We start from the raw sequence: 17,420 nt of genomic DNA, 5'->3' as shown, positions 1-17,420 counted from the left end.
TCCAATGTCCAATGAATACTCTTAAAATTAGTAGTAGCAAGTTGGTCAATCTTGCATTTGTGGAAGTGCTTCTAGCATTTCATCTTCAACTATGATGGTTGATCTCAATTTGGGGTAAATATTCCTTTTTTGAATCAAGAAAGTTTTCTTTTTATTCTTTCATATTTTGAAGTGATTTTTGATAGCTGTTGAAATAATACATTTATTCTTTAGTTTCTAAATTACTGAGTTATTGATATAAATGACATTTAACTATAATGTATTATTGTTTTAGCGCACAGATAGATATGATGTGTCGACATGGTTTTAGGATTTTTCTAGTTAATGTTGTTTACCTAGTGCGTGTTTGCCTTTTATGGCTTTGGTATGAAACTATTATACTGGCATCAGAGAATGTGTTAAGGAGCTTTTTATCTATTTTATACAATAGTTTTAATAATTATATTATTATATGTTTCTACATGCTTAATTCCAGCTTGTCTTTTAAACTGGTTGGGTTTGGTGACTTCACTTGCTGTAGATCAGTGACTACCATTTACATTTTACCTTTGGTTATTAATCTGTTCAGGTTTTGTATTTTTAAGTAACTTGCATTTTATTTTGAAAATCATTTTATCTAGTTTGCAAATTTCTTGGCATTGTTTTCATTGCCTTATTTACCTTTAATTGTATCCCTATTTTTGTTAGTGATGTTTAGCATTTTAACTCCTTTTTATTCTTGGTGAGACTTGCAAGAGCTCTACTTTACTGATATTTTGAAATGCGTTTTTTTCAAAATAATATATGACCTTGGTCCAAAATTAAATAGCACTAAGAGGCTTGTTCTGCCCTTTTCCTCCTCACTTTTCTTAGTTCCCCTCCTAAGAGGTAGCCATTTTAAAACTTTTAGTTATCTCTTCGGTCACTAATCTGTTTTCTGATATATTTTGATTAATTAATTTTAGAAATTATCAATTGACTGTTTATTATGTTAGATTACATTTTAGGTATTTTAGATTTTCTTTTACTTACCATATATTGGGAACATTATTGTGTATTAATTATGTTTTCTTTTTCAATTTTTTTGTGAAGTTAATAATTGTCTTGCCTTTTCATTTACTTGATTTTTTTTATCCCTATCACTTATTCATCCCACAGATACAATTGCCTGTCAGTACAATTTTCCCCATAGTCATTTCCATTCCTCCTGAGACTTCAATTTTTCTTTAAATTGGGTGGTTGCTTTCTGTGCCTACTGCACAGCTATCATTCTGGATTTTTTTCTTTGCTGTCATTCTTGGAATTCTTTGCCTTTTATTCTGGATGTGTTTGCTATTTCTGGGATTTTATAACTTGCCCTTTTTCAGTTTACTCTATGGCATTACTAGAACACATCCTCCAATAGGTTCATATGATTGAAAAGATGATACAATGTTAAGAGGATTGCTAATAATATCCTTCAAAATCTCTGTCTCTTGAGTCAAACAGCTCCTTACTGGACTAGTTGTTCATTATGCTCAGTTGTCATCCTTGGATCATCCTTCAGCATCACCTGGAGATTCATTTCACTTCTGTCCTGTTTTCGATCTTCTAGTTTCTGTTTCTTCTGTCTTCTCCTGTCTTGAATTAGGTTCTCATTTTGATAGATACCTTCCAGTAGTTTTCGGGGAAGGGTGTTTCAGAGTTAAACGTTTTTGTGATCTTAAATGTACTAAGATGTCTTTATTCTACCCTCAAACTTGATTAGTAGTTTGACTAAATATAGAGTTTTAGGTTGAAAATAATTTTTCTTCTGAATTTTTGTTTTGTCAATGAGCTTTCCAAACCAATCTGTTTGCAAAGAAGTCTAAAGCTAATCTTATTTCTTATCTTCTATATGTGACCTATATTTTTATTTTTTGTTATAGTGTTTTGTCATTGTCCCAAGCACTTTAAAATTAAACAATTATATGTTTTGGTTTGGGGTTATTTTCCATCCATTGCACAGTATAATTGGTGAGACATTTCATCTAGGAAACAAATTTCCTCCCGCTCTTAGAAATCTCTTTAAATTATTTCATTTATAATCCAACTCCCATTCCATTTTTAGAATTTCTGTAATTCAGATGTTAGACCTCTGGTATGGTTCTCTAATTTCTTTATTTTTTTCTCTCCTACTTGCCATTTTAAAATATTTTTGCAGTATTTTCTAGAACATTTTCTGAACTTTATCTTCAAGCCCTTATATTGAGATTTTTATTTCTTTATTAGGTTAGTATTTTCCTAGACCTGTCTCTTCTATTTAAAGAGCTCTCTTTTGGGCTTATTTCTTAAATGCAATAACTTCTTTTTTCATCTGATGATATTAATAATCGCTTTTCCCCCCAAGTTTTCTTCTTGCTGCAGACTTTCCATTTTCTCCAAGTTACCTTTTTACTCTTTGCTTTTCTTTAACTTCTGTATGCCCTTTCAGAAACTTTCTTCATGTGTTTATTCTTAATTTAGTTTGGGAGACTACAGAGCTGAGTGATGGCTCTCAGTAGTTTGATAATGTTTGTACACCTTGATTTTTCATTCTAAAGTGAACTGGGAGCACTGATGGATGGGGAAACCTCAGTGTCAGTGTGATTAGGTCTTTCCGGTTGGACTGGCCAGATTAACACACTCTTTGAAATCCCCTATCCAAAAGGAAAAGATATAGATTGAAAAAGGTGAAGGATTCAGTGGGTGAAGAGGAGTACAGTTTTGCATCAGGATAGGCTAAATTATGCTTCAATACCAAACAACTTGCCCAAATCTCAACAGCTTAACACAATGAAAGTTGATTTCTTCCATCCTGGCTAACACAGTGAAATCCCGTCTCTACTAAAAATACAAAAAACTAGCCGGGTGTGGTGGCGGGCGCCTGTAGTCTCAGCTACTCGGGAGGCTGAGGCTGGAGAATGGTGTGAACCGGGGAGGTGGAGCTTGCAGTGAGCCGAGATCGTGCCACTGCACTCCAGCCTGGACGGAGCGAGACTCCGTCTCAAAAAAAAAAAAAAAGAAAGAAAGTTGATTTCTTTCTTATACTATATATCCTATATAGTTCAGCCTGGGGCCCTCCTCACAGCAGTCAGTCAAGGATCTAAACTTGTGGAGATTCCATCTTCACATATACTTCCGTGATCACTGTAGTGGGAAAAGAAAATGTGTTAAACCGTGCCTCCAAAAACTTCAGCCCAGAATGGATATATGTCACTTCTCACATTTTATTAGCCAAAGGAAATTACATGGCTACACATAATTTTAAACAGAAATAGAATTGAAATTCTACCATATGTCCAAGAAGGGGAGAACCAAAATATTTGTGATTGGTTCAAATGACTATCACAGCATTTTAGAATTCAATATTTAGATGGTTACTTACTTTTGCTACCCATATTACCCATGACCTCCATTTTGTTGGCAGAACCTCTCATATAATAACCCTCCTTTTTGCACTCTTCAGAAAATAAAACTCCAGACTTATGTTAGGGTCAAGGGGGTAGGTAGGTTACTCAGTGACTGGAATGGGGAAATGTGATCTAACTGCTAGAGATTTAACTGCTTTACAGGGATCTTTAACACAATCCTTCTTATTTGGCATGAGGAACTAGGATTGACATTTCAGATGCCTCTATATGTCCCACCATCTAAACAGAATTTATTCTAGTCCCACAGTCTGAACAGGATCGATTCTCAGCTCTTCCCACTTCACGACTGGTAGTTGATTTGTCAGGTCTACTAAATCATTCATCCGTTTTCCAGCTTCTAAGAGTTTTCCCTGTTGTCTTCTACATTATTCTCTTCATCCTTATTAAGTTTATGTTTCTGAAAATATATGTTCATGTTTTCTTAGTGCATTTTTAGAGGGAGCCAAATGAAAGGTGCATGTCTCATACATCAATTATATATAGAACCTAAAATATCCTTGGCTTTTTCAAAGAAATCACTTTTAGTTTAATTGGTCAAATGTTATGTGGTTTTATTCTATTTAATCAATTTTTGCTTTTATATTTTTAATTCATTCCTCTTATTTTCTTATTTTTAAAAATTCTTGTTTTGATTCTTGAGTCATTTACTTTGTCCCTTTTTTCTCAATAAACCTTGATTTCTAAAATATGCATGTAAGTCTTACATTTTTCTCTATTTACCCTTATACTCTTACCTTAAATATCACTTTATTAAAGAAACTTCTTATATCAGCTAGAATTTTATATTCTATATAACTTATAGATCTATGTTCTATGTCAATTTAGCTTGAAGTTACAGATAAAGCGATAATAACAGTGACTTAAACAAAATATAAAAGAAGGCTAGTGGCTGAAAATGCACTCCATGATATCTGGGACACAGTCTCATTCCATCATTGATTTGCTGTCTTCAGGACATGGCCTTTACTTCATTGTCCAATGTAGCTGCCTAATAAGCAGTCATTACATCTGCATTCATGCCAACAAAAAGAGGAAGGAAAGGGTGTGCTTTCATTTTTTAAAAAGATTATTTCCATAAGGTACTCCATGGCACTTGTGCTTTTATCTCACCGTCTACAATTTAGTTACAAGATGACACCTGGCTGCAAGAGAGGTTGAAGAATATAATCTATAGCTCACATATGTACATAAGCAGCTAAAATCAGATGTATAAATAAGGGGAGAATGTATATTTGGGTTAAAGTAGCCATCTATATCATACCCACTTAGACCTGACCTATTGCCCCAACTGCCCACTAGGAACAGATAGGGTCAAAAAAGTTATCCAATTCAGAGCAGTTATTAAAGGAACATAGGACTGTCTCTCTCCATATTGGCAGTGTGGCTTGTAGCCAAAAGAATTATTGTTCCACTGAAAGCTAAGCCCAGGAAGCAATAGAGAAATTAATTCAAGTGCTAGGACAAGGCCTTTTGAACAATGTTTCCCCAGTGTGCTATTGTAATATGCCATCCATTCCTACTTCATTTTATAAATTTTTTAAAAATTCAGGGTCTAGAAAGCTTAAAACTCCATTTTCCAGACTTCTTAGAATTATTATTCTGAATGTAAATTAGGTTTTACCAATGAGATTCCTTCACGTGAGCCTTAGAATACAGGCAAAGGTGGTCTTCCACTGTTCACCAATAAGGTCAGAAAGATATGAATGCTTGCAGCCAAGTCAGCATTCCTCTGTCTAGCCATCACCTTCTTAGGGAACTGGAGACCACTGTGGCATCCAGACACTCTGTGCCAGTGTGCAGCCATCAGTTTTGGAGGTGGGAGAGGGCACTGTGGGAGCAACAGTTTTGGTAGTAGTAGTAGCATCAGCTTCCTGATTCCTGTGCTGCAGCTGTGGTCATATGCCTTCAAAACCACTTCAGTGCTGACTCTCTTACTTCTGCTTGTCCAGTTCTTCCAGTGATTTTATATAAGCATCTAAGTCCTTGTAGCTGATATCTTTTTTGGTTTTGGTTAGGGACACACAGAGTGGTTGTTGGTTTTTTGTCCTGAACTCTGAATAATTCATCCAAATTCAAAATTTTATTCCTTCACTCAAATTATAAGTAATAGGAGCCTCTCGATTAGAGTTTGTAAAAGAAAAAAACTGTAAAACATAAAATCATCAAGGCTTTAAGGCACTAGTCCCTTAATCTAACACAACTTAGTTTAAGAATAGGGGAGAATAAAAAATTTCAGATGTACTCCTGAGAGACTAAGGATAAAAGTGTTTGATAAATTTGATGTATATCTTTTTTAAAAAGCAGAACATGGTCTGAAGGTGAATAAAAATCTTTCATCCTCCCTTCATGTGTAACACAATAAGTCAAAATTTGTTTTAAAAATGTATTATTTGTAAAGAAATAAGAAAGGGCTCAACATCATGTTATAAATTTTAAAAAATGAAAGCTGGGTCACATATTTTAAATGACATATTGTTATGTGAACAAAGCAAGTATCAAATACTGTAAATAATAAATGGGCATTTTATAAAAAAAATAAAATATTTTGTTATCATGTTTAGGCTTACTAAGCCAGATAAAATAACAGACTGAAATTTATTTATTACTTTATTCAACACTTATTCACCTATATTTATTTCAATACAGCCACGTGCTGCATAACGACATTTGGTCAACCATGGATGGCATATACAATGGTGGTCCTGTAAGATCATAATGGAGCTGAAAAATTTTTATTGCCTAGTGATGCCATACCTATAGTAATGTCATAGTGCAATGCATTATCTGTTCTATGTTTAGATACACAAACACTAACCATTGTGTTATAATTGTCTACAGTACTCAGTAGAGTAACATGATATACAGGTTTGCAGCCTAGGAACAATAGGCTATACTGGGTATCCCAGGTGTGTATAGTAGGCTACGTTATCTGGATTTGTGTAAGTACACTCTATGATGTTGGAGCAATAATGAAATTGCCTAATGACACAGCTTTCAGAATGTATTTCTGCTATTAAGCAATGAATGGCTGTGTATATATTTGTCTAAGCCCATAAGATAAAGAGCCCTCTTTGTGAAGAGAGTACTGTCTAGTGGAGAGGGGAGATTATTGATTTGTCTGAGCAGAGTACTCAGTTGATGAAACATTGGATTCAATGGATTCAAAGGAAAAATAGCCTAATTAATATATAATTGAAATGGTGGAAAAACTGAATCTTCAGGTTGAATAAACATTAGACAGAGCTTGTCATTTCTGAAAATGATAGTATCAATAATTCATATGACCCTCCTAAGGAAAACAAAATATAATGGACAAAACTTAAGAAAAAACTTCAAAACTAATGAAGAGTCAAAAACATAGTAGAAAATGGCAGAAAAAGCCCAATTTTTATGGAACCCTGTAAGAGAGGGGTAAACAGAGTATCAGAACAACAGAACTTCTTATGCTCTCAGGGCATTTAAAAATATTTGTACTCAGGCTTTGATCTGAAGCTGTGTGGGATTAAAGAAATATAAATCAAGGCTCAGGTGTAACCACAGTTGCAGCATATTATAGAAAGATCCTCTTCATATTAAGGGACCACTCAGGGATACATGCATAATGTAAATACAGTGTAAACACCAGCAAATCTAAACCTGCCCTCAGCCTCTAACTCCAGGGAATTATATAGAAGTCTCCCTGATGTTAAGCAGAGAAGAAGAAAAAGAAAAAAAAACATGCCTGGGAAGTTGTACCTACATATTGGGGTGTGTGTGTGTGTGTGTGTGTGTGTGTGTGTGTGTATTGAGATGGGGTCTTACCCTACTGCCTAGGTGGGTATAGAACTCCTGAGCTCAAGTGATCTTCCCACCTCAACCTCCTGAGTAGCTGGGACTACAGGCCCACACCACTGCACGTGGCCCTCTTGTGTATTTGTATTTTGAATATACATAGGTTGAGATGCAAGGAACCTCAAGCCATTTAATTAATTTGTGATAGTCCACTATTGATAGTGTTTCCAATATCCTGGCTGAAACAAATGAAAATCCATTTTGAGAGTTGGAACATGTGCAACCTAGGCTTTGTAGATACCCTACAAATAAATTTTCAAGGGCAATCAACCATGCACATCCTACAAAGAAACAAAGACATCATGAATGAGAAGGAGCAGAAACAAAATAGAGTAGGCATAGGCCCACACAAACTTCAGATATTAGAACTATAAGGCAGATTTTAAAACAAAATATACTTACCATATATAAATAAATAAATGATATACTTGAAAATATCTGCATGAACAGATTGAAAAGGCACGCTGAGTTCCAGGGAAAAGTAATGTGTAATTACCATAATCAAGACATAATCTGATAAAGATAATGAATTTCAAGGATAGAAAACAAGTTACCTACAGGTGAAGCAAACAGGCTTCAGAATTTCCCTGAGCAACATTTAATACCAAAACAGAATGGAAATGTCTACAAGATTCTGAGGGAAATAAATTATGGCTCAACTACTTTACACATAGCCAAGCTGTTGCTCAAGTACAAAGACAACAATGCAGCAAACAGGAAAGAATTCATTAACCCTTGTGCTAGTACTGATGAATTCTTTTTGAAAAAAATACTACTTAAGGATAAAAATCAAGTGACTTATAGATGACTGTAGAAACTATGATAGAAGAACTAATGTTATGTTTAATGTCAACAAATCTTTGACAAAAAGAAAGTCCATTGAAAAATTTTACACCCAGCTAAATTGTATTTCTCAAGCATGTGAAAAAATACAGCACCTATGAACTCGTATCTAAAGACTGACATCTGATGAAATCAAGCAAATAGAGATAAAACAACATAAATGATTCAGGTACAGGAAAACTAGCACAATATGACTGACAGTAAGGACTGTATTTTACTCTAGTTTGGGCACACTAGTTTTTCTCAATTTTTTCCTGAAACCTTATGTAAATGATACAGGGCAAGAGTTTAAAATAAACAAAGCTATAAAGACAAAAATAATGGGAGAAGAATAAACCGCAGGGGAGAGAAGTCACAAAAATTTTGGAAGATGCAAAGCACACAGACAATTGGTAACTGACAGTTTTCTTTTTTTTTCTTTTTGCTCTCAAATGAAAAGGAGGAAAATTAATAAGAAAATCAAATCTAGCCAAAGTAATAATCCAGACTGAGGACCCAGGGAGAGGCTAAAAATAACATTGGCTGAAGATCTATATAAGGAGTACTTATATCTGAGAATTCCTTTCCTACTCAGTGAAACAAGGCACTTTCCCTTTTCTCATCATGGCGGAAAATAGGAGGTGTAATATCCATAGTGGTTTAATAGGAAGGGCTCTGGATTGAAGGACACGAGCACAACTTAGGGCAGTACTGAGATCTTAGTGAGAAAGTGGGTTAAAAAAAATTAAGACACTTGCTCTCAAACCAAGGAGCTTACAAAGTGCTAGGTGTCAAGTTTATAATAACTTCCATCCTACCCATCCTTATTGAATTTCTCTCTGAAGAACAATGTGAGCCCAAGAGAGAAGACTTACAGATATTGACGTTTTGTCTCCAAATAAAATGTTTCCTGTTTCATTACCCTAAGGTGAGGTCCACCACTCAACTAATCCCACCCAAACATACAATGTTTATCAGCCTTTAAGTGCCTTATTTTATTAAAGGAAAAAATATGCCGGGCACGGTGGCTCACGCCTGTAATCCCAGCACTTTGGAAGGCTGAGACGGGTGGATCACCTGAGGTCAGGAGTTTGAGACCAGCCTGGCCAACATGGTGAAACCTCATCTCTACTAAAAATACAAAAAAATCAGCCAGGCGTGGTGGCAGGCGCCTGTAATCCCAGCTACTCAGGAGGCTGAGGCAGGAGAATCACTTGAACCCAAGAGGCAGAGGTTGCAGTGAGCTGAGATTGCACCACTGCACTCCAGTCTGGGTGACAGAGCGAGATTCTGTCTCAAAAAAAGAAAACAATACATAATTGGGCTTCATCAAAATTTTAAAAAATCTTTTTTACTTCAGAGGACACTACCAATAAAGTGAAAACACAACTCACAGAATGGCAGAAAGTATTTGTAAATCATGTATCTGATAAGAGTCTAGTATCCAGAACATATAAAGAACTACAAACATTCAACAATTAAAATATTAAAAAATTAGATTAGATAACTGGCAAAGAATTTGAGTATACATTTCTTTAAAGAAGATACTCAAATGAACAATAAGCATATGAAAAGAAATATAACATGATTAGTCATTTGGGAAATGCAATTCAAACCATAATAGGATACTACTTCACACCTTCTAAGATGGCTATAATAACAAAAAATAAGTGTTGGTGAGGATGTAGACAAATTGGAACCCTCGTACACTGTTGAGAGGAATGTAAAATGGTATAGTCACTTTGGAAAACGTTTGACAATTCCTCAAAAAGTTATATAGAGTCAGTATGTGACCCACTAATTCCATTCCTAGGTATACACCCAAGAGAAATGAAAACATGTTCACACAAAAACTCATACATGAATGTTCCTAGCAGCATTATTCATAATAGCAAATAGTGGAAACAAACCCAAATGCCCACCAATTGATGAACAAACAAAATGTGGTACATTCCTACAATGGGATATTATTTAGCCATAGAAAAGAATGAAGTGCTGATGCATGCTGTAACATGAATGAACCTTGAAAACATTATGTTAAGTGTAAGAAGCCAGACATATTCTATGATTCAATTTACATGAAATGTCTAGAACAGGCAAATCCAAAGAAACATAAAGTTGATTAGTGGTTTCCAGGGGCTGGAAGGAGGACGGAATGGGGAGTGACTGCTTAAGGGTACCAGGTTTCTTCTTTGTGCTGATGAAAATGTGAAAAATGTTCTAGAATTAGATGGTGGTAATAATTGTACAGCCCTTGGAATATACTAAAAACCACCAAACTCAATTTTTAAAAAAGTGAATATTATGGTATGTGAATTATAGCTCACCAAAGAATTTTAAAACTGCAAGACTACTATAGAAAGAAATATGCAGAGACCAAGAAAAAGCTTTTTGAAAGTAAAACTATGATAGCAAAAGCTTAAAATTCAGCCATAGAGGAAATTTACTGGAATCCAGGAAAATAAAGACAGAAGATAGAACAAGGATAAGAAAAATTAAATATCAAACCAGGTCAGTATACAATTAACAGAAATTGCAGAATAAAAAACCAAAAACCATTTAGTAGGGGAAATAATTTTTTAATTGAAAAAAAACCCTAACAATCCTGTTCTAGTCTGAAGAACATGTCTCAAGATTGTCAAGTCTCATTGAGTAACTAGGGCAATAAATGACCAAAATTCTTACAGTATGACACAGTGACGAAATTCTAGAACACTGGAGGTACATACAAGAACCTCAATTTATCTGGATTAGGGTTTCTCAGCCTCAGCACTGTTGGCAGCTGTGACCATCAAAAATGTTTCCAGACATTGCCAAATGTTTGATAATTGCCAGACATTTACCAAAGGTGGCAAAATTGCCATTGGTTGAGAATCAGGGATCTAGAAGGAAAACAAAGTTTCTCAGAAAAGAATGGGTAATATCTCAACTTTGGTGGTTAGAAGACAACAGAGGAATGTCTTCAAAATACCAGCAGCAAATAATTCCTAACCTATAATTCCACACCCAACAAAATCTTCAAATAGACATTTGAGTTTCTGACATCTGAAATTTTTATATTCAAGTGATCAAAAGATTTATTACCAAATATTCTTCTGACAGTTAAGGGAGAAAACCAAACAAGAGGAAGATGTAAAATCCAGAAGAGGAAATCAAATGGAAGAGGAAAATAAACTCCCAAGTTAGTGGGAAAAGCAAACTGTCAGCTGTGCAGTAGGTCTAGAGAGCAAACAATGTACAATGGAACAAGACTCTGAATAGCTCCAGGATGGCTCCAGGAGAAAAGAATGGAATCGATAAATTTCTTTATGAGTTTAACCTAAGTTAGGAGCTTCAGGCTTTACAAAATTTGTGGATAATTTTAAAAGATGTACATAGAAAAGTAGTTGAAAAAGAAGGCAATTATGACCTTAAAGGTAAAAAAAGAGGCTTTTTGTTTTTACTCTTCAGGCTTAGGTGTAAGTAACATTTTTATGGTGACAATCATATAAACATTATCTAAACAGAATTTTGATATTGCTAGGTAGAGGAAATGTGCGAGTTGTGTGTGCGTCTGTGTGTGTACCCCTTAAAAACTGGATATCTAAAACTGAGATTTGAGAAAAAGCACTTTATAAGCATATGTGATTTTAAAAACAGGGAAGTAAATATGGGAAAACACATAAGAGCATCAAAAGTGGTTACCCTGGGCAGTCAGACTTGAATAAAATTGGAAAAAACTAGCATTATATGACTTTTAAATTAAAATTTAAAAAATATGAAATGCTGGCCAGGTGCAGTGGCTCACACCTGTAATCCCAGCACTTTGGGAGGCCGAGGCAGGTGGATCACCTGAGGTCAGGAGTTCGAGACCAGCCTGACCAACATGGTGAAACCCCATCTCTACTAAAAATACAGCATTAGCCAGGCATGGTGGCGCACGCCTGTCATCCCAGGTACTTGGGAGGCTGAGGCAGAAGAATCGCTTGAACCCGGGAGGTGGAGGCTGCAATGAGCCGAGATCACGCCACTGCACTCCAGCCTGGGCAACAAGAGTGAAACTCCGTCTAAAAAAATATATGAAATGCATAAACAATTATGGCAAGTATTCTTTCAAAATACATTGTAAATGTTATAAATATTGATAAGGTAATATATATTTAATGCAAAAAGGATAAGTAAGGTTAAGAAAGAAGAGAACGGGTATAAAATGTTTATTTGCTCATTTTTAAGCAGGCAGTTAAGTAATGCTAATGTCTTAATATGCATCTAATCTTGCTTTTTAACCTTTATAGGGACTACTTATCAAAGCTTAAAAAAGTTCTATAGTTTCACACTTCATTTTATTGTATTCAATCTAATCATTTTTATCAGAAGCTATCAATTTATTATAGATCCATTTTATAAAATTATTTTCGTCTATTACTTTATTCTTATATACATTCATTGAAATATTTTAGAATGATGTTGACTTAATGAAATTAGTTCTGATGGTGGAATAATGATGTTAATTTGCTTTCTCTTTTGTACTTACTGTATGTTTGAATCATATGATTATATTTATTTATTTATTTATTTATTTTTGAGATGGAGTCTCTCTCTGTCACCCAGGCTGGATTGCAGTGGCATGATCTCAGCTCACTGCAACCTCCGCCTCCGAGGCACAAGGGATTCTCCTGCCTCAGCCTCCCAAGTAACTGGGATTACAGGCACTTGCCACCACCCCCAGCTAATTTTTGTATTTTTAGTAGAGATGGGGTTTCAACATGTTGGCCAGGCTGGTCTCGAACTCCTGACCTCAGGTGATCCACCCACCTTGGCCTCCCAAAGTGCTAGGATTACAGGTGTGAGCCACTGCTATATATTATTTTAAAAGAAGGAGAATCATTATTTACATACCAAAGCCATTTATTATTAAAAAAAAGCAATCACAAGTCAACCAACCTTTTTTCTATTATTCTTTCATGTAACAGGAGTTGAATCCTTTAGAATAACAGCCGATGGTCTATAAATATCAATTTTGAAAAAAGAAATTCAGGAGAGAAAACATCACCTAGGTAAAATATTGGTTCATTTGAGGGAAGAGTAGTGTTTTTGAAACAACACAACAGAAATGCAACAATTTACAAGATTACTAAAATTTTTGCATAAATGAAAATTATTTTTTAAGCTAAAAGCTGTGATTTACGATAGACTTAGAGTCATGCTGATGATAACCAGAAAGTTTGAAACACTATTCTCTTAATCATAACATATCTATGAACAAGTTCAAATACTGGGAACCTGAAAACACCTGTGAGTTCCAAAATCTGACCAAACAAAAACAACAACCATAGGAAACACCATTTCTCTGCTATTGTGTGCACATGCTATAACTAACATAGCTGACAACCACCACAACAAAAATTAAAGGGAATGGAAAATAGTCCAGCAGGTTGAAATAGCTATAAATATGACAGCCATTACTAATGTGTGAATATGTGACTCTAGGTGAATGAGAGAATTGGGAACTTACAGATGAGTAGTGAATTCTATGATTTATCACGACCTGTTGTCAGATTCCTAACTGAACCCAAAATGATTCCTAGAGTTGGAGTTTGCCTCGCTGTCCCCACCAGTCCCTTCACCCAAGAAGTTGGGAAGTACCGGTTTAAGAAACTTGAACTGGCTCTCAGAGCTTTCTGCCAGGTAAACTTGATACTGATAATTCTGGGACAGGGTCCTGGTGCCACTCACGTCCACCAGATGCCCTGGAAAGGGGCCCTCGGGCACCGAGTAGCGACCCACCGAGGCCGCCCTGCTCCTCCTGCACAGCCGCACCGCCACGAACAGGAGCACCGAGAAGAGGAAGAGCGACGACACCGAGGCCAACGCCACCACCAGGTAGACGGTGAGCGAGTCGGCCTGGACCTGGGCCGGGGCCGCCTCAGGGAGAGGCAGGTAGGGCTGGGAGAAGCCGTCCACCAGGAGCACATGCAGCGTGGCGGTGGCCGAGCGCGGAGGCTCGCCATTGTCCTTGACCAGCACCACCAGCCTGTGCTTGGCCGCGTCGCGCTCGCTCAGCAGCCTGGCGGTGCGCACCTCGCCATTGTGCGCCCACACGCCGAACAGCCCGGGTTCCGTGGCCTTGAGCAGCTGGTACGACAGCCAGGCGTTCTGGCCCGAGTCGCCGTCCACCGCCACCACCTTGGTCACCAGGTAGCCCGGCTCGGCCGCCCGGGGCACCAGCTCGGTGCAGGGCGCGGAGCCGTTCTGCAGCGGGTACAGCACGAAGGGCGAGTTGTCGTTGGCGTCCAGCACCAGCACGCGCACCAGCGCCTCGCTGCTCAGCGCCGGGGAGCCGCGGTCTGTGGCGCCCACGCGGAACTCGAACGCCTGCAGGGCCTCGTAGTCCAGCGACCTGAGGGCAAACAGGTGACCGTTGTCTGTGTTGATGGAGACCAGGGAGGCGAGGGGCAGGTGCGGGTTCTGGGGCGGCAGCAGCGAGTAGGTGACCTGAGCGTTGGTGCCTGAGTCTCTGTCTGTGGCGCTGACGCTGCCGATGTGCAGGGCGGGGCTGTTGTTCTCGCGGACGAACAGGGTGTAGGAGGTTTGGGTGAAGGCGGGGGCGTTGTCATTGACGTCGGAGACCCGCACGGTTATGTTGTAGTCGGTTTTCAGCCTGGGTGTCCCCAAGTCTGTGACAGTAATGGTGATGTTGTACTCGGCCCTGCTCTCTCTGTCTAGCGCTCCTTCTGTTAACAAAGTGTAGAAATTTTCTAAGGTAGGTTTTAGAAGGAAAGGGAGATGGTCTTGGATGGAACACATCATTTTTCCATTGTTCCCGGAGTCCGGATCCAAAATTCCGAAAACAGCGACCACTGTTTCTGGGGAGTTTTCTAGGATATCACTGATGAGTAAGGACATAGTAAGTTCCGGTGCGTTGTCGTTTATATCCATTACCTCTATGGCTACGGTGCATTTTCCTGAAAGACCCCCACCGTCTGAGGCCTCAACTTCCATGTGATAAGATTGAATTTCCTCAAAATCCAACGCCTTTTTTAATCTAATTTCTCCCGTGATTGAGTTTATTTCAAAGGCCTGAATGATTTGATTGGAGTATTGAAAAAATGAGTAGGAGAGCTCCCCGTGGGTCCCAGCATCTAAATCCCTGGCAGAGACGGTGGTGACAAGGGAACCTATAGGGGTGTTCTCTGGGACCTGCACCTCGTAGCGCCGCTGAGCAAATTCAGGGACGTTGTCATTGATATCTACAATCACTATGAGAACCTGGGAAGTCCCAATTCTGGGCGGTGACCCACCATCCAGCGCTGTGAGGGTTAACCTGAGCTGGGGCTGCTCCTCGCGGTCCAGCGCTTGATCCAGCAGGAGCTCTGGGTATTTCTTGCCGTCGCTGTGATTGCGAGTGAAAAGGTGGAAATAGGAGTTGGTGCTAATTGAGTAGTTCTGAACTGTGTTGCTACCTACGTCCAAATCTTGAGCTATTTTCAAAGGAAATGAAGTCCCTGGATGGCTGCCTTCAGAGATTTTCAGGAGGATTTCATTTTCCAAGAATTCTGGGGCATGGTCATTTACATCTTGGAGCTGTAGTTCACCTTGAATAAACTGCACCGGATTTTTCAGTAACATCTGGAAATGCAGTATACATGGATCTATGTCACCGCACAACTCTTCCCGGTCCAATTTTTCTTTTAGGAGCAAATTCCCACTCTTCCGTTCGAGCTGCAAATACTGTTTGTTCCCTTTGGAAAGAATCCGGGCGCCTCTCGCGGCCAGTTCCCCTACACCCAGCCCCAGATCTTTTGCTAAGTTGGCCACAAAAGAGCCGCTGTTCCTCTCTTCTAGAACTGAATACTTAATCGTAGCGCTGCCCGCCTCCCACAGTAGTAATAAGAAAATAATGGCGGTCACTTGCCTTTTCTCTGGTGCTTTGGGGAGCGGCGTCTCCATCATTCCTCAGGGTCCAAAAGATGCAGTATTTAATCACAAAATAATTGCTTTACAGCCAACTCAGCTATCTTGATTTAAATATCTTGAGTTAGTTCTTTTTAACATTGACCGACATGGGATGGCTGCCTCTCTGAAACCTATCCCCAGTAGTGAAAAAGTGTTTCCTTTTCGAGCTGCCAGAAAACCCGCACAGCTTTTAAGGAGACACTGATTCTGCAGTTTTTCACTCTTAGCCTGCAGCGCCACCAAGCGTTCTGCTTTACAACTTCAGATAATTTTCATTTCAAAGCACACTGTATACTGTAATAGCTAAAACATATAGCAGGCCTTTTAGGTCATAGCCTGTTATATACTCCCTTTTCCCCCGGCTATCATGAGGCCTTGTTCAGGTAGATAAGAATGGTTGTTACAGCAAAAGTAATGTCTGTATCTATATTCATCTTCCTTATAAAGGTGCAAGTTCAGTACACAAAACTCTACTCCAGGCAAATTCATTTATTAACAAGTATTTACCTGTAGGGACATTCATGTAGCTTCCTGGGATAATACAGTAAATGAAACATAAAAATTCTTGCTCTTGGGGAATTTACATTCTATTACAAAAATGCTAATTTGTTCTATTCTACTGGAAGAAATCATGAACTTTCAAAATCTAGTTTCATTCTCAAATTGTAATGTGCCTGTAACTCCCGAAAGAAAATAAAAATATTGTTTCTTGTTAGTCTCTGGTCTACATAACCATTGGGAATTTTTTGGTTTTTTTGAGACATGGTCTCACTCTGTTGCCCAGGCTGGAGTGCAGTGGCCTCAATCTTGGCCCACTGCAACCTCTACCTCCCAGGTTCAAGCGATTCTCCTGACAGCCTCCTGAGAAGCTGGGACTACAGGTGCGTGCTACCACACCAGGCTAATTTTTGTAGTTTTAGTAGACATGACATTTCACCATATTGGCCAGGATGGTCTTGAACTCCTGGCCTCAAGTGATCTGCCTGCCTCGGCCTCCCAAAGTGCTGGGATTACAGACATGAGCTACCATACCTGGCCACCATTTAGGACTTTTTTTCCTTCATAAATTTATTATGTGCAATGCCCAGTGAAATTTAGAGAAAATGGTGGTTTGTCTTATTAAAAATCAATATAGGCCAGGTGTGGTGGCTCACGCCTGTAATCCCAACACTTTGGGAGGCTGAGGTGGGTGGATCACTGGAGGCCAAGAGTTTGAGACCAACCTGGCCAATATGGTGAAACCTCGTTTCTACTAAAAATATAAAAATTAATCGGGTGTGGTGGTGCACATCTGTAGTCCCTGCTACTCAGGAGGCTGAGGCAGAAGAATCACTTGAACCTGGGAGGCGGATGTTGCAGTGAGCTGAGATTGTGCCACTGCATTTCAGCCCGGGTGACAGAGCAAGACTCTGTCTCAAAAAA

The 17,420-nt window shown here is 38.4% G+C and overlaps 1 protein-coding gene across 1 annotated transcript; it reads right to left on the bottom strand.

Annotated features, from left to right (window-relative positions):
* Positions 1-12,232: 12,232 nt before the first annotated feature.
* On the bottom strand, positions 12,233-16,238 carry LOC101126997 (protocadherin beta-17). The gene has a single exon (XM_019027000.4). It carries the CDS (start codon positions 15,993-15,995, stop codon positions 13,605-13,607), a length of 2,391 nt encoding a protein of 796 aa, XP_018882545.4. The 5' UTR covers positions 15,996-16,238; the 3' UTR covers positions 12,233-13,604.
* Between the last annotated feature and the right edge of the window lie 1,182 nt (positions 16,239-17,420).

This window comes from Gorilla gorilla, chromosome 4, assembly GCF_029281585.2.
Source record: "Gorilla gorilla gorilla isolate KB3781 chromosome 4, NHGRI_mGorGor1-v2.1_pri, whole genome shotgun sequence".
NCBI classification, from domain to species: Eukaryota; Metazoa; Chordata; class Mammalia; order Primates; family Hominidae; genus Gorilla; species Gorilla gorilla.
Note: the sequence above shows the minus strand (reverse complement) of the source record. Positions and strands in the feature narration are given on the sequence as shown.